We start from the raw sequence: 21,874 nt of genomic DNA, 5'->3' as shown, positions 1-21,874 counted from the left end.
AAAAAAAAAAAAAAAAAAAATTAGGACCATTACTAAATATTTCACATCCCAATTATGGATGACAATGGGTAGGGTACTATAGTACCCATCCCATACCCGCAATTTAAAAAAATATCCATACTCCGATACTATCTTGGATATCAAATTTAATACTCGTACCCTTACTCTCTGGGTACTTAAGTGCCCGTACCCATACCCATTACCCACACTTTAACTAAAAAAATCGATAAATAAATGATATTATTGTGATTAAATTTAAAAATTATTCAAATATCTTAAATCCAATCATAAAATATTATAAACCAAAATATTTTCTAACTCAAAACATTTCAAATGAACACTCGTTACAATACATATTTAAATATCAATAATAATATTTTGTGAATTTGCAAGTCATACGACAATATTATCTGAGATAATTGATACAAAGTTGCAAGTATAATTGTAAAGTCACAATTAATAAGATATAACTATTAGTTATAAAATCACAATTATTTACCTATTTATCATAATCAGATTCTTAAAAAAATTGCAAACGTTTATGTTTCAATTATAAATATTGTAATGGTCTAATGATATTAATAGATGCTAAAACATAAAAGAAAACAATTAATTAAACTAAACACTAATATAATAAATAAATAAATAAATAAATAAATAAATAAATAAATAAATAAATAATATATTTATATAAGATAAGTGTGGGTGTGGAGCGGGGTGGGTACTATAGTACCCGTACCCGCACTCATACCCGCTTAATTTTGCGGGTAATTACTCGTCCCCATGTCCATACCCATTATGCGTGTTTTTACTCTATCTATTGTGGGTTTTTTTTGCGGATACCCACTTAGTATTGGTCTAATTGTTATCCTTAATCCCAATAAAAATATTGCGTCGCTTGAACTAAATCCAAAAAAAAAAAAATATCACAAAGAGAGATTCTTCTCCTACTTTCAACTACTTATTGAATTGATGAATTTAAAAATATATTTTGACAAAAAAAACTTATAAATTAACTAATCCAAAAATATATATTAGAGATTTTTGAAAACTCAAGAAGTAAAAGAATAAGCTACCAATTATAAAAATAAAAACAGCCCATAATTGGTACCAAATTATGTCGATAAACTCCTTTACAAGATGCCAACCTAGGGGATCCACTAGCACAGTTCCATCAGTGTTACACTTTATCCAAATTTCCAAATCATATAACGAAGGATGTGGCTAGGGATGAGAATAGGCTAGGCCGCCCGACAGGGGCTTATGGCCTGGCCTACTTATGGCCTGGCCTGGCCTGACCTATTTAATAAAAAGACCAGACTCAGGCTATTTTTAAAGCCTATTTATTTAAATAGGTCAGGCTCAGGCTTATAAAGAAGCCTATTAGGCCTGACAGGCCGGCCTATATATATTTAATTATTTATTAATGTTATTATTTATTATTATATTAATAATATTATTTCCTATTTTAAATTTTATCAATTAGACAATCACTCAGTAGTCATTCCATATTCGATAGCCATTCCATATTCGATAGCCATTCCATATTTGGTATCGTTCCATATTCGGTAGCCATTCAATTAGTCAATAACTGAATATTCCTTCCATATTTGTTTGAGAGGTAATAATTGGTACATTTGTTTCAAAAAAAAAAAATCTATTCTTTGAAACCAAGAATTATGTTTTAGGGTTTAAAGGATGTTTGCTTCAGATTTTTTAAAAATTATTTTGTTAGAAAAATTATTTTTTGTTTAATATATATAGATAGATATGTACATTGATATTGGTATGTGGAGAGCATTTAAATATTTTAATATGAATAAGGCTTTTAAATAGGCTTCCAGGCCAGGCCAGGCTTTTAAAAAGGCCAGACCAGGCCGAAAAAAAAGCCTATGATAGGCCGTTGGCCAGGCTTAGGCCTAAAAAATTAATCGTAGGCCAGGCTCAGGCCTTGCAAAGCCTGGTCTATTCCCACCCCTAGATGTGGCCACCTTCAGTAATTTGAGCGTGAGTAAATAATGTAGTTAGTTTCGGTCATATTATTAGGTAAACATTTGAAGTACACTAATAAAAGGTAAATTTTTATATTAAAACTAAAACGTGTGATGTCCTATATATATAAATAAACAAAATTTGGTGATTTTTGTTTTGGAACAGAAAATTTGGTGACTTTAATGAGAAGAGATCAAATTACTTAATAAACAGTGTTTTAGAAATTTAAGATTCTTTTTCTCAAATTCAAATATTGGCCTCATTAAAGTCAGCTCATTTCCATAGAATAATATTTCTCCTCATTCAAAGTTATTCCATTGAATAACTTGATTAAAATAAACATTGAAGTGTATTAGGCAAACTTTGCTTAGAGTTATTACATTAAATAACTAATTTAAAATAATGAGTGTTTAAGAAATTTAAGATTTTTTTTCTTCAAATTCAAACAATGGCCTGTCTTTCACCTACTATAATTTTAGAGTGCTTATACTCTTTCCATTAAACATAAGAATTTGTGAAATAGTCGATTAAGGATATTTTCATACAGATATAAATTAATTAAATAGTTTTATAATCCACGAGTATATTCTTTAAATTATCAAAGATATACAATGTAGCTATGGAGTAAAAAACAAAGAAACATTTATTTCATAAGATTTTATTCAATAATTACTTAAGCAAACTTTTGACGATATCAATTTTTTTATAAATATAATTACTCACAAAATAAGAGTGGTACTATAAAAGACTTTTACGTTATATTTTAATTTAAAATTTTAAGATAATAAATATATAAATAATTTCTTTTATATATTCAAAATTTAATTCATTCTTAATCGATGTAATAGTTAACAATTCACACTTGGATCTATCAAAATTACTGCAATAAAAAAAGAAAAAAAAAAAAAAAAAAAAATCAAAACAAAAACAAATTCACACTTGGATCTATCAAAATTACTGCAAAAAAAAAAAAAAAAAAAAAAAAAAAAAAACTCATACTAAAATCCTTATACTTGTCTCTCAACTACCGCTTAGAAAGAATTTTAATCTAATCAACTTGCATAGACAAGTCAAACTCCACATTTTTTTAAATCACATAATTCCTGTAAGATAGAATCCATTGACACGTACGATATAAGATTCATATATGGTTGTTCATGTGTCTCTCTAACTTGCAAAATGTAATGCAGAACCATAGTATATATAACGTTCTTTCATTTCTTTGATTTTCCCCCTCCGTTTTGACTTTCTTGTCCCCTTCTATGGTACCATCCAGTGACCTTCATCTTAAGTTTCCAAAATGAAAGCAACTGCTTGGTTTGGTAGCTTAAGAAATCTAATTCTAAACATAGACAGCTATAAAAAAAAATTATGTATAAAAATTGATGCTTAATACTGCTTTTATATTTATTTATTTATGGATATTATATCTTCAATTCGAACTTAAAATTTTAGAGTTAGATGTGCGAATAGGTCAAACTACCCGATAAAGCATATGATATTGGTATGACCTACGACATGTCTAGACCAGACTGGTTTTTTTTTTTTTTTTTAAATTGATTTGGCCAAATTTTTTTAGAAGTCTAATTAGCTAAAAATATCATGCTATAAATAAAAAAAAAAACCTTTTAAACCTACATAAATAAATATGAATAATATTATTTATACTATTATTATTTCATATTAAATTTTGAAGTTATGTTAAACTATAAAATTTTCCAACCTTTTAGTAATTTAATCATGTTATTTTACATTAGTTTTTGTCACATTTAAATATATCATAACAAAATAGAATTAAAATATGATATCATATAAACTCTAATTCATTAATATATATATATTACTTTATTAATCTACTAAAAAGTATATCTTACTTATTTAAAAATGTTAATATAAGATATATTAAATAGGCTAACAGATTGTACCAAACTTTCATAAAAGTCAAACTCAAGTCTAAAAAAGTCCACGTATCTTTTAAAGACTAGATTTAAGCCTTACAAAGCATAGTTCAACTAAGTCTAACCCCTCTTTTACTCGTAGTTTTGTGTGAGATTCTAACCATCTCATCGATAAAAAAAAAAATATTTTTGTTTGTTTATTAAAAAATTAATATAAAAGGGGTATATTAATCTTTTTATATATAAAACCAATATTCATAAGATTTGATCCCCGCTAGTCTCATTCGAGTGGAGGGATATAACTGAAAATCTTTTTTAATTGTTCAATATATCTAAAGTCTTCCCATTATGGCATCATTCACCTTAAAAAAAATTTATAAAAAAGAAAACTATTTTATTTCAAATGGCACGTGATTATTATTATATATATAATATATCCACTAAAAATTTGTTGACTTGATTGTGTTTACAATTTACAACGGTGTTAATTATCATATTTCGGAAAGCGTACTATATTGTATTAGCTTCAATTATAAATAAAAAAATATATTTTTATATTTAATTAAGTGTATTTGATTTTATGTGAAAAAGAAATTCAATTACAAGGATATCCCTAATCATTATAGTTATTAAAAAATTAATACAATGATATTTTTGGAATATTTAATTAAGCATAATGATTTTTGAAATCAAATTAATCAAGTCCATACAAAATAAAACAATCTTGGCCAAAGTAATAAAATTAATAAAGAAAATTTCTTTCATATTCCACAAAAGTACATTTAAACTGACAATCCTTCTGTATCAACCAAACACAAACAAAACAATATCCATCCAACCATATTCCTCTAATTCATCAAAGTTTCCTTAAGCCAACTACATTCTGTAATTGGTACATATTATTAATATACATGGACCCCAACAACCTAATAGTATATAGTACTATACACCATCACACACCTAACCTAACAAGTAATTAATCACAAATTAAATTTAATAAAAAATAATCACAAATTAACTATACCATGAATGCACCCCCCTTAAACTACTACCTTTCAATGTCAATAGGTGAAAAAGTTTTTTTCCCCACATGAATAAAGCTTTTGGGGTTGCCAACTAAGCTACCCTTTTGAGACTCCACGTCATCATTAAACTTTTCAACATTTTCTCTCTCTTCCTCCTCTTCATTCCCCAACGAGAAATACCGAACCTTATTTCCACCGAACAACTTGGTCAAAATCAAATAGAAAGACACACCAAAAACCGTGACACCAATTAAAAACCAACTAAACAAAATATTAACAAGTGAAACAGCACGATGAAGTGATTCATGATCCGTACATCTCACAACTTTATGTCCTTCCTCATTGTTCATAAAACAACCTTTTGAAATTAATTCCGGTGTCCAAAGCATGAATCCCATAACCATAAGCCACAAGCCTTGAAAAAATATACTTAAAGATCTCACAAAACTAACCAAGAAATTTTTTTGCATGGGAATTCCTAAAAGGGTAGTTGAAAGAGATATGAATATAACAATTTGTAAGAGAAGGTGGTATTGTCCTTCTGGTCCCATATGGTCAGCGGAATGAAGATGGAATAGAAGAAGTTGTTGACCAAAAGCTATTGAAGCTAGTAATTGTGTTAGGGCAAATTTTGATTGGTTTTCGATTTTATCGAGGATAATTGCGAAAGCGGCATAGACGAAGAAAGTCATGGAGATTGAAGAGTGTTCAAAGTTGTGGAGATGGTTTGATGGAATGGTTCCGTCCGGATCGAAAGGCGTGTGTCGGTCCGGTCCTATGATGAGTTCCATGGAAATTGAAGCTGTTGAGGCTAACATGATTATAAAAAGTTCAAGGTATTTGTATTTTGATGTTGGGAACCATGGTGGTGAAATGTAGGAATTTGGATTTTGAACATGGAGTTTGATGTGGTTGAAAAGGTGCCATAGTCCAATTATTAAGAATCCAAAACCAGGAGCCACATGTCCCACTAGAGTGCCCATATGAAACTTAAGGATGATATTGTATGTTAGAAAAATGTTTAGGAAATATGAGAGGGAAAAATTAGAGGAAGGAGATTGGTGTTGGTGAGGGGAAAGAATTGATAGAGAAAGGAATGTGATTTTAATATTTGAATAAGTGAATTTATAGGGTGGGGTATTGGTACTTTTGGGTTACTTAATTAATTTGGTTTGGGACTCTAGAGGGTTCTATGTATTAATTCAAGTCCAAAATTGGTTGCTAAGCTCTAAGAAGCTTGGGGAATAAGGGTTTCTTCTATTTAGAATATGACCAAATGACGAATGAGATGAGGTGTAGCTCCTCTTGACTTTCTAGATCAATTAATAATTATATTTAGAGTCGCATAGTATATATTTCCACGCAGCCTTTGTGCTTATCCCGTTTTATTCTTGATTAACCTCTATATGTATGCAACATGTACAATATGAGATGATTTGGGTATCATTAAGTTTTGAGAAATGAGATCAAGGTATTGGACTAGACATATTCAATTTTTGTATATCGGAGAGATATAAATATAAATTTTTTTTGTAAGTAATTAAAATCATAAGATTTTTTTTATCTTAAATTGAATTATTTTAATTTTTTTAAAATAAAAAAGAAAACTCGTATTTGATTCGACATAAAAATGAATTTTAATGTTAATTTAAATGATTTTTACATTTAAAATATATAGTTATAATTAATTATGTCAAGTTAAAGTCTGCCCAATAAATTTTTAGACCTAAAACGACCATTGGAAATAAGCTATTATTTTACAAAAACAAAATTATTTTTAAATACAAGATGATATATAATATTCAAATTGATTTTGATATTAAAAACAATGATATTAATGTTTTGCTTATATTATTCGTCCATCTAATCAATAATCGACACATCTATGTTGGTTTGTTTTGCAAGAGATTCAGAATAAATATTATAGTATACACCACACACAACATAAATAAAGAGTACTTTACTGTAGTGAACGTAGTGATGAGAAATTTCCTTCTAGAATTCGAGTTTAAATTATCTCTGTGAAAGTTACAAGAGTATATGTATATATACAAGTTAAATTATGGTCACAATCATACTATACCGCTTAATTACGCTAACTTGATAGAAATGCACTCACCCGTATTTATTCAATAAATTAAAGGGTTTTGGTATATTAATTACTCATTCCATCACTGTTGTAACTAAAAATAATTAATTTGATTGTTATTAAGAAATATAATTAGACATATTTAATATTTTAAATTTCATGAGAAGTATATTCTAAATTTACTAAGTTGTTTAATATCTAGCACTCAACTATTAACATTTAATATATTATTTATTAAAATAGAATACTAATATTAAAAGAGTTCAAAGTGATTAGTTTTTATTTATAATAGTAGCAAAAATTAAGGGTGTTTTTTTTTAATGATAAATTTCACTATAATTAACTCACACAACTATTATATTTTGAATTTGAACTCGGAACAAGACGTCAAATCTAACAATATTTATATTTGTCAATTGAATTAAAACTTAAATACTAGGGAGTATATTCTAAAGCAATAAATTAACGATCATTTTTATCTATCATAAAACTATTTGTCGATTTTTGTTTTCAGAGAGATTATTTCATAAGAAAAATATAATTTAATTATTTAAAAGTATTATACTAATATTTTTATAAAAAATATTTAATATCCAATATTATGAATAATTAAAATTCAAAAAAAATTGCTAAGAATTTTTATAAATAATATTTAGGTATTATAATTTTTATAAATAATCTTATAAGATAAATATTTTTTTAATAAATCATTTAATTTTAATTTAAAAATTAAATGCACATGTCAATATCTCAAATGTACCATAGAAATTCTAAATAATTTATTTATGAGAATTTCTCCGGTACATTCCACATGAACTAGAACTAATACATTTGTTCTTTAAAATAATTGCTAAATGAGTGTTTGTTTTAGAAGAATTATTTTTTATTATTTTAAAATTATAATAATTAAATTTTATTTACTAAAAGTGTTTCCAAAATAAAATTTAATATTTTCAAAAACTTTTATCATTCATAATTGTGACTATTAATTTTTTTTTTACACTAAAATGCAAAAATTTAGTAGAATGCTTAAAAAGAATTAAATTATATTTCTATTAGAAATGGTGTTTCTTAATATAAAAAATGGTTCTTGATTGATAAAAATAATCGTTAATTTAAATTTTTTATAATTGTAAATATTAAAAAAAAATTACAATAAAATGAAAAAAAAATTAGTATAATGTTTATAAAGAATCAAATTATATTTCTCTTAATGAAATGATGTTTCTTAAAATAAAAAATCAACAAATAATTATTTGATTGATCAAAATAATCGTTAATTTATTAATTTAGGAAGTAGTAATCAAAATCTTTCAATTTGTGAATGTAACGTAGAAGCTTCATTTATTTATTAGTTAAAAAATAGTTTCATATTTCAATGTTTTTACTAAATTTCAATTTATTTACTTTTTTATTTATAAATTGATATATTTATTATTGATATATTTAAATATTGTAGAAAATGAAACTATCTTATTATCTTAAATAAAATCAAAGAGATTATGCTATTCAACCTTTCGTTTTTTTTTTTCACGAAAGGAAACTCTAAAATGCTAATATTAGAAGGAAAATATTCTCTCTCACTATATGTATTTTATAATGACGTTGAAATTTTTATCAACAAAAAAAATATCAAAATTATAAATAATATTTTCTATAGATTTATAATTTAAAGGAATATTTTGATTTCTCTTATTTTAATCCTGTTGTACGCATTTGGTCATGCATCATATTACATTTTTTTCGATTAATAAAAAAAAAAAAAAATTTGGATACGTATATGGCCATACATAAACCAATATTATGGGATACTCCATCAAGCCTACATATATTAGCTGACCAACTTTGGTTTTTCTCGATGTCTGTGTAAAATGTCCATGATCACCAACGTAAGAAAAATCACCAAATCCATGTGATGAGTTTTCAATTTCTTATTGTTTATTTGTTTGACTGAATGCGACTTCATTTTTGGCGGCTTCGTATAATTCTTATGAAATTGCATTTTATTTTCATCGGACATTAATCATTTCTTTTTCTTACGAGAAAATTCCTCTTTTATGCATATAATAATAAAATAACCATTCATTTATTATGAATGCATAGATAATATTCCCTTTTGCTTCGTTTCTACATTGTTTTTTTTATTAAAAAAACATTCGATCATAAACATTATAATTTAAAATTATTAAAAATAAAAAAAATAAATTTACGAATAAATTCACAACTTCAATATTATAAATATATATATATATATATATATTTATTGAATAAAGATGGTCATTATTTGTAATTTTTATTTTATTTTTATTCTATTGACATTTTAAGGAATTATTTATTACATATTATAAAAAAGTATTTTGACGTTCAATAAATTAAAGATTAAAATTTTAGAGATTTTTTTTTTAAAAAAAAGTTTAGTCTATATCGTTTTTGTTTCCAACGATACACGTCCCTTTTTTTTATTTTAATAAATCAATTATAACAAGCATTTGAAGTAATTATTATTATTTTTTTAAAGAGATTTTTCACTAAGATTTATAAGAAGCAGACTCTAATTAATTTGATGTGTTAAAATTGATTATTCTTATTGTATAAGAGTATAAAATAATTTTATATTATGTGTGTATAAAATATAAATTATTTCTTTTAGACTAAAATACTGAATAATAATCTTATTTTTTATAAAATTTTCTTCTTTTATATTTCTTTTATCTCCTTCATCTTTTCTTTATCAATTCCAAACAAAATGTGAAGAAGGTAAAGACTAACTTGCACAATTTTATTTTTCTCAAAGATTAAACGTTAGTTTTAAATTTCTCAGATACCAAATTGAATCTCTCTATTTTTTTAAGAGACTAAAATAAATATTCACTCTATATTTATAATACATATAATATTGTATATATAATTACTAAAAAATAAAATAATACTTGTAAGGATGTATTAAATAAATAAAAACAATAATTATTAGGGTGCACTTGATATACATGTGTTATTATTTTTTTTTTAAATATATTTCTAACTACTACTTTTTATTTGGGAAATGAGATCATTGATTCATTGTTATCACTTTACCTTTTCAAAATCTACTCATATTTTGTATTAGTAAAAATTATTGTGAAGGAACTACTTATTTATCATATATTTAATATATTAACTTTAATATATTATTTACTTACTATTTTTATTTAGCTCCTCATAAAAAAAACGAGCTAGCTTCACCGCGGATTGTTTCTAATACCTACATTACAATATATGGAAAATCATTTAAAGTTGAAAATACATGAGCTTTTGACTATTGTATACATTTAAATTTTTTATTTATATTCATTAATTTTTTTAGATGTTGCTAATGATGATTAAAGATTGGATACCAACATAGACAACTCATCGGATGGTTTTGATTTATCCAGCTTTAAAAATAATAATAATTCAAAATCTGATTCCAACAATTTTATCAAAAGAATATTCAATAAAATCCAAATATTGTGCAGTTTTCTAATTTTTAAGATCAATTTATAATAATTAAAGATAAATTATTAATTAACGATAAATTTAATAGTGTATTATATAAAAAACAAATTTAATAATGGGTGGAGTATTACAAATGAAGTTATTTTTCAGTTATTACAGTATTATTATTAAGCTTTAAAACTATTAGAATTCCCAAGCATCGAAATCGGAGCCGAAAGGGATATACACATTCCGACCCCAACGGAAACAAAATCTGAAATCATGAATCCATGAAACCCTAAATTCCGATAAACAATAATCCAAGCCTTTACGATGACGATAATGACACGGAAGCGACGGCGAATGATGGCGGAAGCCACGGCGGAGTCACCTAGCACGGTTCTCCCGGAGGAACTTATGATCGAAATTCTTTCTAGAGTCGAATCAAGCAATCCTTTACAATTGCGATGCGTTTGCAAGTGGTGGAAATCGTTGATTGTCGATCCTCAATTCGTGAAGAAACACCTTAACAAATCGTTCACTGACATCACCGATCTAGCTTCTAAGGCCATGGATCACATGAATTCTTTCGAAATGCATCTCATCCATGCACCCGCCGTGCCTCAAGACGAAGAAGAAGAAGAAGAAAACGACGAAGATGATGATGATGATGATGAAGAAGAAGAGAAACAATCGATGATGAACTTGGTGGCTCAGTTGGATAATCTATTAATAATTGTTCGTTCTCTTAAAGGGAATTTGGAAACTATCAAGGTTGATATGCAAGCTTTGAAGGATAGAATGAAGTGTCTTGAAAACTTTCTTCAGATTTATCTAAAAAATGCAACAGCTTCATCTTCATAATCTCATTTCTGATTATCAACGGTTTCGTTTTGTCTTATCTCTCTTTTTGAAATGTTGCAACTGTTGATTTATTAAATTATATCTCGTACGTAGTATATAGTTGCTTCTTTTTGCTTCAATTTTATGTGAAAGATGGAGTTAAGAGAAAAGGGACATGCAGATTTTGCAATGGTTTGTTTAAATTCCGCTACACTTGCTACTATAGCCATTTGTTCACATTCCGCTGTGCTCCGCTGCAATAGCAGCTATTTGACAACAATGACTTTGGGACAGTTTTACACTAACATCCACCCCGAATCATGTAGTTTCCATTGCATGTGAGTGTAAAACTAATTTACAGTGCATACCTGTTAAACTTAAATTAATTAGTGACTTTGATGTTATTGTTTGTGTTCAGAAATGGTTCTTCCTCAATTGGTTGTAAATGAATGGGTTAGTTAGTTAGTTGAATGTGAACAACTGAACAAGTATGCTTCTTTAACCTCACAGTTTTGTCTTCTTGTTGTTGGAACAACAGAACCTACTTGTAATGTGAATTGTAAACTTGTAAATTATTATGTTTCTGGCCCCATTAACAGTGGAATGATAGAGTTGTTTTTTATATTTGAAAATATTTTATAAACATGTCAAATGTATTAAAAATAATTTGCTAAATCATGTGCAGTTGTAAAGTTTTAGTGTTCCCTATTATATGTCATTTTTTATTAGCTTTTCATTGATGCAAGTTTTTAGATATTAACTTGTACTTATATCTTAGTATGTGTTTACTTCTTCAACATTTACCGAAATTGTTTAAGTTTTAGGCTTAATTTCACTTTTATGCTGATTCATAATGTATTTTCCCTGTGCAATTAAACCCCCTTTATTTTCCCCCAATTTTAGTTCTGTAAGTGGTGAGTTTCATGGTTGTAAATGTGTACAATTGAAACATGGAGGCAAAAATTTGCAGAGTTACGACAATTGAAAGACTAAAAGTTGGGGAAAAGTCAAGGTTTTTTGTACAAGGAGGAAACATTAGGACTACAATCACACAATTTAAAAATGAGGAACAAAAATCCCATAGTTGCAATTCCTAAGAGATTACAAGTGGGATTAAACCTTGTTTTTAATACCATAGAAGTCCCTTTATTTGTTTTAAGGGTAAATTACCATTAGAGGGGAATATGTTAGATCGTGGTCTGGGGCCTATGGTCCCACTGTACATCTAGCTCAGACTAGGTCGGACATATTAGATAAATATAAGAATTTGTTTGTTACAGATTTTTTTTTTCTAAATGAATCACTTTTTTTTAAACAAAATAATCACTTTTGAAAGTTTTAGTTTGATTGTTACAGCTTTTTGAAAATAATAAAATCTGGAAGAAAAAAAAATCTAAAAACTGCTCAAATGAGAAGCTTTATTAGTAGCTTCTTAAAAAAATTATGAGTTTTTTAAAAGAAGTGATTTTCGTTATGATAGATAAACACAAAATAATTTATTATTTTTTAAAAAAAGTCTAAAAAATAATATCTAAATTATTGATTACCAAAATAACTTTTTTTATACTCTTTAACAAACAACTTTATTAGTTATAAAAAATAATTTTCATGAATAACTTCTCGTTTGAAATAGTTTTTGTATTATTTTCATATTATGTTTTTTTTTTTTAAATGTTGTAACAAATAGATGAAAATTCTAAAAAGTGGTTTTTAAAAAAAAAAAGTGGTTAATTTTTTTAAAGAAAACTGTAACAAAGGGGACCCTAAGTAAACACTTTATTATATGAAGTGAATAACTTGTTTGAAGATCAGTTATTAAGATCGTTAATCAATTTTATATTGTAGGCCAATTCTATACTTAAAAGTGATAATGTGTCATTATTTTGCTGCTAAAAGTTGGATGATCTGGAAAGCCATGAATAGTTCAGCATTTGCAGACACAATTTGGGAGGCCTAGTACACTTGCAACATTCGTTCTCTCGGTTGTTGGCACCACCACCATGTAATGTTGTCAAATTGAATGCGGATGGTGATAGTTCTTTTGGCAATCTAGAGAGATAAGGTTTTGGAGGTTTATCTAGAGATAGTTATGAACAAAGGATTAATAATTTCTTTTGTGGAATAAAAACTTTTAAATGTCGAACTGTTAACAATACAACATAGTCTCAAATTGACTTGATGTTTGATTACTAGTTCATTGTCTGTGGGTTGGATTGAAAGCATTGTGCTATATTTGATTGTTTCATCTTTATGCTACTGTTTGTTAATAAGATTTATCAACTCATCTTATACCGAGAGACAAATTCATGTCCTGGCTGATTGGTCGAAGAATGAAACATCTTCAAATTATGATATTATTATTTGGAATGTGTGTTCTCCACAACTGAATTCTGTTTTTTAACAGATGCTGTTGATGTTACTAGATTAAAGCTTTAGTTTTTCTGTTTGCATTTTCCCACTCATTGAAAAAGCGATAAAAATCGTGAAACACGATGAAAACAGCAATGACAAACATGACTCGATGTGTTAAAAACTAAGGTTAGGATGAGCATTAATACATACAAAATTCTCAGTTCTCATATGTGCTACTTTTCAAACAAACTTGTTATAAGCCCAAAAGAAGAAACTACACAGATCTCATATGTTGTTATATATGAAATTTAACTAATGTACATTTCATCCTAAAATGTAAAAAAGTGCATAGTGAAGTGTTTACATTTCAGTGTCAATTATGAGCTCAGCTGCAGCACCCATTGTACCAACCCCACCAGCGCCCAGCAAAGCAAGAGCAAGTTCCTCCTCATTCAACTGTCTCAACCCATTGCTCAGTCTCTTCAAAACATGGACATCCACCTCCAGCACCCAGTTTGGCGTACAACTTACCATCAAACTCACAAAACCCGAAACATATGCACGCCAAGTAGCCGGATCACAGCCAAGTGATATGTTACCGTCAAGTGCACTTGCAAGAAACTCCATGTGGGTGCCCAAAACTTTCGGACGCCGCTTAGAAGCTGATGATGATGAATCAACTCCCCAAGCAAAAGCACCACTAAGCACTGCAAAGTAGGCAAGTGCATATCCACCAAGCATTGCAACCATTCCATTAGACTTTTCTTCTTGGTCTGATCTGTGAACAGATATAAACCATGATGGCAAAGTTTCTTTTATTAATAATTGAACCAATGTCAACCCTCCTGATATCCACACTAAAGAAGCCCCGAGTGCAGCTGCAAGCTTCACTCTTGTCATCGATGCTGCAAGCGAAACCTGTCCGTATTTTATGCTGTCTTTGGTTGCTTTACTCTTTTTCAATCGCTGCTTTGGCAGCCCACCGCAAACAATTTCTCTCACTGATTGCATCAAAATGGAAACAATTTCTTCTGTCAAGAAAACTATATCTCTGATTGACCGGTAAGCACGCAAGTAGAGAATTCCTGGAGCAACAGGGCAAATCCCTCCAGATAAATTGGATTTAAATCCATGGCCAAGTAGGGCTCCAACACCACCACTACACGAGATAGGGGAGCTACTCATGCCAAGAGTAGCTGTGAAGCAGCTTTTAACAAGTTGAACTACTGCATCGCTGTTGTGAAGGAAGACAGTTCTAGATGCTGAGAAAATAAGGAAATCACTCCAACGTTTCGCCTTTTGGGTCCACAAGGAAGCTACAATTGGCATGCAAGGCCATGGACAACCTGCAGCCAGGCCCTCCAATGTTTGGCCAGCCAAATGAAGAAATCGCTCTGATGATCTGTCAACTTTGTAGGTTATAGTGAGGCTTGTGAAGGCAGCCAAGGGCAATGGAAGTGTGGCGGGAGAGCTGTCTCCTGTGGAAATGGCGACCACTGGTCACAATAGTAGACAGCTTAATATCAATGTTCGAAAAGAAAAGGAAGATGAAGGAGCACATCTCATAACAAGCAATTGGATTTAATAATCGAATCAAGCGGTGTAAAAGATTAATTTGACGGATAGAGAAGGTAATTAATATTCCCTCTTCCCCTATACATAAGCACCTTTCGAAAAAAATTGTCCTTAAATATAAGGCTTAATTAATACTACCAAGTGAGTTAGAAGATGAAAAGCCAAAATTAAACAATTTATATACAAAAGATTATTTTAGAAACATTAATCCATAAAATAGACACATTAATTATACTGTCTTTTTCTTAATAAATGTGAAAAGCGCTAAAGATGCTTATATATATATATATATAGAGAGAGAGAGAGAGACAGAGGTAGCATAATGGATCGTAAAATGTAAATTGTATTGCCATAATGCGATTTAAATCAGGATTTCATATTAGTTTTTAGAATTTAGGGTAACGAGAAGAAAACCTGGAGCAAGGCTAGGCACAACAACACCAGTTTCAGCCAAGATTTTCTTTATCTGTTCCTCTACGTTCAGTAGATTTGCCGCAGGACTTGGCCAATCTGTTCCATTCATAAATGCTGGTTTCCAAACTCCTCGAGTTACTTCAGCAGAGAAGTAACTTATTATGGTTGCCAGAGATGCAGGAAGAAAATCAGCTAAATCCTTAAGTCCTGATGTTCAGAAAAGTATTATGGTACTATGATATTGTTATGTACATCAAGAAACATCTACATGAGGATGAACTTGTTTGGTTGCTCTATATTTATAGGTAAAACATGTCAATGAGAATTGAAATAAACATTTTTAGGGCTAGACAACTGCCATTTAGGTTCCCTTCAATAATTTAAAAATAACGAGTTCAAAAAGCTGTTTAATGTGTTCCCTTGGATTTATCTGAGCAAAACATGCATACCTGTAGCCAACTCACGTGGAGACAGTCTTCCATGAGCACAGGCTGTGAGAGCAGCATCAACTACAAAGGGAATGGCTTCAAGAATATCCCAAGCAGGCAACATTGGTCCAATAGAGGCATCTTCATTTACAGGACCAGAAGAGCTACTGCTTCCAGATGGAACAGTAATAGTAGTTTGGTTTCCTCTATTAATCTTTCTGAACATCATGTTAAGAAGTCCCTCAACTATTTGATGAAAAGGGGTTCCGTGAACAAGACCAGAGAGCGTCGAAGCTATGCACGCTTGATGCTGCCGATACCAGACTTTTAATTTTGGAAAGGAGTCAACAAATACAGAATTTGGTGAAGATAGACTCGCAATTTCTGAGAGTCTCCTCCTATTACGATCCTTGCAGTTGTTACCAGCTGACATTAAGTGGGAGTTTCGTACTAACAGCAAGTATTCGGGAGTTAATTGAGAACCAACAGTGGGCACATCTCCGATTCCATGGTCAAGAGGAGGACGATTGAATCTCCATAACTTTAAAAGAAGAATAAATACATTTGAAAACACAGCATGGGCTGATATTTCTTCCCCAGATGTAAGTGTCCATGAGATGTTAGGCACACATGACCCAAAAACTTCACAAATGGGCATCAATGAACATGCAAGCTGTGGAACCTGGTTGGAGATTTGGGAAATGCATTAATTCAAAGTTTAAAGAGGGTTTTTTTGTGTATATATCAGAATCATAATCCTAGCTCATGTATACATACAAAAACACCCAAACAAGGTAAAAAAACTCTATAGAATAAACCAAGCAAAAAATATTCAAGTGATTGGTGACAAGGTTTAGAGTGGGACTAGATCTGTGTTTTACAGCCTGTAAGCCATCTCTGGTTATCTTAAGAACTTTCTAATTTTATGTTTTTGTTTGTAATGATGTTTTCAGAAGATTTTCTCTGTTGCACAAGCTGAACTCCATCTTTCATTGATATCATGATATGAATTAAAAGTTCTGTTTATAACACATATAAATTTGGGATTGATTAAGAATTAAACTTACCAAGCCATGGAGCGAAAATACTTGGATACAATCAATCGATGCAATTCCAACGAAGAGTGCATTAAGTATTGGAGCATAATTAATCAAATAATTGTTTCCTTCCGTGTTCTCTACAGGAACTCGTGGAGATAATAATCTGAGAATGAAATGAACAGTGTGCTCCTGCATAAAATAGAGATACAAATTTGATTAGGATGGGGAAGTGGTTTAGAAGAAGGATATGCTCTACAGTCTGCACTACTGAGCAAGTTTTAGTTTTTACATGTCAAAATTTGTACCTGTATATTCCAGCCCCGAATTAGGGATGCCCCGCAAAGAATGGTAGCAGCAGATATCTTTTCATCTTCGGATCCCGCAATTGCAAATTCAAAAATTTTCTCCAGTTCTGCTAAGCTTCCATCAAATCCAGGAGTGTAAATTCAGTTGCTTTACCTTTTGGCAAATTTACAAAAAAGAGCATCTGACATACCTGGCTTCAGGAAAGAAAAGAAATACTGAAGACCAGGCCACAGTATTTTAAAAGTAATTCAAAGTCCACCCAATTGTAGTCACCCTTGTTATGGTATAAATTTAGTTTATGATAAATGTTTGTGGAATTTAGTAAATCTTTTCATGTTTCGGTACATTAAACCACAGCGACAGATGCATTGACCACAAGATTGAAGTAAATAAAATCTTCAATTTGCCTATGTGATAGATAGCGTAGAAACACATTTATGTAGAGCCACTGAAATTTAAACGTTTGTAAGTGGCTTCTTTTATGGCCTGTTCAAGACTGAGGAATATAAAAATAAAAACTTCCAAAATATTTTTTGATAAAAAGGCCATAGCATTGTGTCTACAGACCTACAAAGAAGGGAATACCATAAATATTATATAGGATACCGTTGCCTAAAATTCACACATTGCAAGTTTTTGAATGTACTCCCAAATAGGTATATGAATCAATTGACTGAATAAGCAAAAATTTGATCATACCTTGTTGCAGGGCTTGAAACCAGAGCATTCACCAACACTGAAGTAAGTGGTTCTCCCTTCATAAATGATGACCAGCCAGGTACTGGAGCTGGCATACATTGTGGTCTTTGATTGATGTGTCCATTCCCATAACCTGGCCATAAGTACGCAGATGTGTCGAGTAGATTTCGGGCAATACAAGCCTCAACTATAAGATGACGCATATTTCCAGCTGAAAAAGAAGAAATCATTTGAAGATTTTAAATAAATATGATAAATATAAACAAGGAGTTTTTGGTGAAATTACTATAGTTAAGGAATTCTAATCACTCAAAAGGTTAACTAGGTAAAGTTGTTCCACATTAACTACTCTTTGGATATCACTATCATGTAGAGTGGTTAGAATATCTAAGAACCTTTTGGTTTTTTAACTTTCACAAATATATCTCTCGATGACCATGAGGCATTATGTGAAACATACATGTTGTTGCAAAATAAACTGCCTAGCATGAATGCAGAATCAACAACTTTGGAAAAAGTGAATTGCTAAACCAAAAATTTAAAGGAATACAGAACAAACAACCTTTGCAGAGAAAGTCGTGATTCTACACAAGTCAACTATGTATACAACAAATCTTAAGACAAATAAAAGTATTTATGATTGATATAGGTAGAATGCAATATAACTTACAACAATCAACTGGCATCTCCGTCATGGCGAGGCAGTCAAAATATGCACTCCCTACAGTGATGCCAGAAATAAATAGCATGGCTTTTGCAGCAGCCTGATTTGCAGCAGTAATAACAGATTGAGGTGGAGTGAGCAAGCTCTGATAATCACCCAATACCTGGAGACTTGAGACTAAATCGTTACGACATTTTCCTGGAACCCTTTTCTCTTTCCAGTGATCTGTAACACTGTCTTTTTCATCAATAGGTATCGGTTCTTCCTCCTCGATAAGATTGGCAACAACAAGAGGTGTGATACACAACAACATGCATAAGCGGGTATCAAGATGGGGCATTGGACCCTCGATAGGATCTCTTTCCTATAAATATATTAATATTTAATTAAAGAAGTAAGTCACTGACGTGAACGTCTTAACTACAAAGTGTATCATAATGGAACGCAATGCCGGAAGTAATTGATGGACAATATATATTTAGAACCAAAACTTCACAAGAAAACACATTAAGTTGCAGAAGATTAGTTTTACCCTCTGAACAAGTCGAAGACTTGCAAACCAAAGACCTAAAAAAGTGTCATGCCAAGACGTTCCATTTATTGCTCGGAGGGTCTTTATCAAACCTAAACAACAACAACAAAAATTTCATATCACAAGAACCTTAATTGAAGTTAAAAGGCCAGATCTAGCATTTTGGTCAGATTCCAATAGGTATTCCTGGTCTTACCACTAATTTCTTCAACAGCACTTGTTGCACTAACTTGATAGCCATCCATGGCATCCTCCAGCACTAGATCAAGAGGAATCCAAAGAGCAGAATGACTTGCACCATGACACAATGATGCCGAAGAAGAAAGATATTCAAAAGCCATTACTTTATGGAACTTTTGCTGTGAATTTGTTTTGGATTCTTGAGACAGTACCATACAAGTATCTGAAGTCAAATGCAGAAGTGCTTCGGGACTTAGAGTTTTTGATTTTCTCAATGCTAAAGAATTTGCTCCCAGCAGCTGCAGCCGTTGGACAAAACTTAGCCAATGTGCAGGCCTGATAAAATGGAAGAAAGACGATGAGCCAATACCAACTACTATAACCAAATAATTCCATTAAATTGTAGAAGGAAAGATAATTCCATAAACTCTTTGCAATCATTTCATAAAACCCAAAAAGGGAAAGAAAAAAAATCATGAATCATATGCCAAATTGAGTGCATGTTTAGATTGATAGTGACTTTGACAAAATCACAGTGTTCCATCGTAATTGTGGCAAAAGTTACACTTTAGGATTTCAACAAAATCATAGCGCCAACGTGATTTTGCAAACTTATCATCTATTCAAACATGCATTGAGTACATAGAAAGTTCCAGCCTGAATAAAGAAACTTTGATGAACTACTTCAGAAATGTGGAGGATAAATATAAAGAGAACAAATACATACAAATTTCGGCGAGCCAAGCAAAGAATCCTCGAAGTTACTCTATCTTGCAAAAATCGCCCAATAATCTCAACTGCCATTAGCGTATTTGCACTATGCAATTTCTCATTTTGTTCGGTGTTTTTATCATTATAGTTGTCATGTCCATCCAATTCCATTTCTTGATATAGCATTGCCCATCTAGACTTCTTTTCAGGAGTGAATTCTAGCAAACCTTCATCGTCCAACGATGCATCGAGCAACTGCCAGACAATTGAAAAAATAAATTCAACCACCACAATGCCAGGCTCACTTTGTGACATGCCAAATATGTGGGAAAGATGAAGAACAGCATCTATAGATTTCATGACCCTGTCCATTGCATAGCCAAAAGAGTTAACAAGGAACCAAAATGCGTCACTAGATGCAATAATTTAACACTATTAACATCTCATATCTATCTCAACCATTGATCAATACCAAACAAAAATTACAAAATCCCATACCAAAAACTTTTCATCACCAAAATAACATCAAATAAATAATAAAATAATGCATCACAGATGTAATATTATCATTAAAATTAGAAACGTAGTTCAGCTATTGCATTATTGATTGACAATAAGTTTACCAGAATCACAACGTGCCACCCTAAAAGCTTCAACAAAATCACCATGGCACTGTGATTTCATCAAACTAACTGTGATTCTAAACACGCACTCATATCATTCATAACAAAATGCATTGAATAGGACCATAAAGTCATGACCATCAATTACTAGAAAAAGGTATAAACAAGATGAAACAAGAAATTAATTAATTAATTTACTTTAATAAATTACAGAAATTGAACCTTACTTTGGATAATCTGGCCTACTAATCTGAGATTTAAGTTGAAAAGCATGTCTCTTAAGTAATTCCAAATACAATCTATAAGCTGCAGGTTGAACATGTCTACATGGAATAACCCTGCCAAAAACAAAAAATCAATATAAAGTTAAAAGTCAATTAAAGAACCTAACACAATGGATGAGAATTAAGAAAATAAGAAACCTTAGAGAAAGGAGAGAAAGAAGAAGCATGGGAGGGATTATATTGAGGATCAATGCTTTATCTAGAAACTTCCATAGAAGAGGGACATTGTTATCCCAACAAATATAAGAAACCAAAAATTGAGCAAGTTGTGAGGAGGGTAAAGACTCTCCAGATGAGTTCAAATTGGAATACATCTGAATGGCCCAAACAAGAGGATCACTACCCTTTTCTTGAGCTTCTTTTGTCACCTCTTCCATTAACCTTTGCATAGAGAGGTCCATCATAGGGTTGTGATTGTGATGTAGAGGATCAAAATTCCCCAACTGCACCAATAACAACTACAACAACATGTCTTAAGTAACTCAAACTCTTCTGCCCTTTTGTGAATGAATGCAGGTGTTCTGTTATGTACTAGGATTTTGTTGTTATTTAAGTCAAACCCCTTTAGGGGTAACTATGGAATTTCAATTCGGCTATATCCATTTTTTTATACAATAAAAAAGAAAAATGCGTGTAGTATTAACATTCACTGTATGAGGGAGTACTTTCAAATGAAAACATTCGCTGTAATAACAAACTTTATGGGATGAAATTGAGGGGATCCTATATTAATTTTATTCAACAACAAAAAATTAAACAAAAAAAA

At 30.4% G+C, this 21,874-nt stretch overlaps 3 protein-coding genes across 5 annotated transcripts; 1 reads left to right on the top strand and 2 right to left on the bottom strand.

Annotated features, from left to right (window-relative positions):
• Window positions 1–4,627: 4,627 nt before the first annotated feature.
• Window positions 4,628–6,023, bottom strand: LOC101515462 (uncharacterized). Its single transcript, XM_004486060.4, has one exon. It carries the CDS (start codon window positions 5,896–5,898, stop codon window positions 4,939–4,941), a length of 960 nt encoding a protein of 319 aa, XP_004486117.1. The 5' UTR covers window positions 5,899–6,023; the 3' UTR covers window positions 4,628–4,938.
• Window positions 6,024–10,642: 4,619 nt separating this feature from the next.
• Window positions 10,643–11,932, top strand: LOC101515143 (uncharacterized). The gene has a single exon (XM_004486059.4). It carries the CDS (start codon window positions 10,791–10,793, stop codon window positions 11,319–11,321), a length of 531 nt encoding a protein of 176 aa, XP_004486116.1. The 5' UTR covers window positions 10,643–10,790; the 3' UTR covers window positions 11,322–11,932.
• A 1,892-nt stretch (window positions 11,933–13,824) lies between these two features.
• On the bottom strand, window positions 13,825–21,647 carry LOC101514384 (mediator of RNA polymerase II transcription subunit 33A). 3 transcript variants are annotated; one of them, XM_004486056.4, is made up of 12 exons: window positions 21,247–21,647; window positions 21,052–21,162; window positions 20,218–20,565; window positions 19,507–19,826; window positions 19,311–19,402; window positions 18,785–19,142; window positions 18,115–18,325; window positions 17,415–17,529; window positions 17,137–17,298; window positions 16,091–16,751; window positions 15,642–15,848; window positions 13,825–15,148 (listed from the first exon to the last, which is right to left on the bottom strand). In XM_004486056.4, exons 1-12 carry the CDS (start codon window positions 21,510–21,512, stop codon window positions 14,013–14,015), a joined length of 3,987 nt encoding a protein of 1,328 aa, XP_004486113.1. In that variant the 5' UTR covers window positions 21,513–21,647; the 3' UTR covers window positions 13,825–14,012. The 3 variants fall into 3 exon arrangements, with proteins under 3 accessions (XP_004486113.1, XP_004486114.1, XP_004486115.1); XM_004486057.4 differs by having other exon boundaries at window positions 13,825–15,130; XM_004486058.4 differs by lacking the exon at window positions 21,247–21,647 and having other exon boundaries at window positions 20,218–20,456.
• Window positions 21,648–21,874: the final 227 nt, after the last annotated feature.

The sequence above is a fragment of the Cicer arietinum genome, chromosome 1 (genome assembly GCF_000331145.2).
Source record: "Cicer arietinum cultivar CDC Frontier isolate Library 1 chromosome 1, Cicar.CDCFrontier_v2.0, whole genome shotgun sequence".
Classification (NCBI taxonomy): domain Eukaryota; kingdom Viridiplantae; phylum Streptophyta; class Magnoliopsida; order Fabales; family Fabaceae; genus Cicer; species Cicer arietinum.
This window is presented reverse-complemented; position numbering and strand designations above follow the sequence as displayed.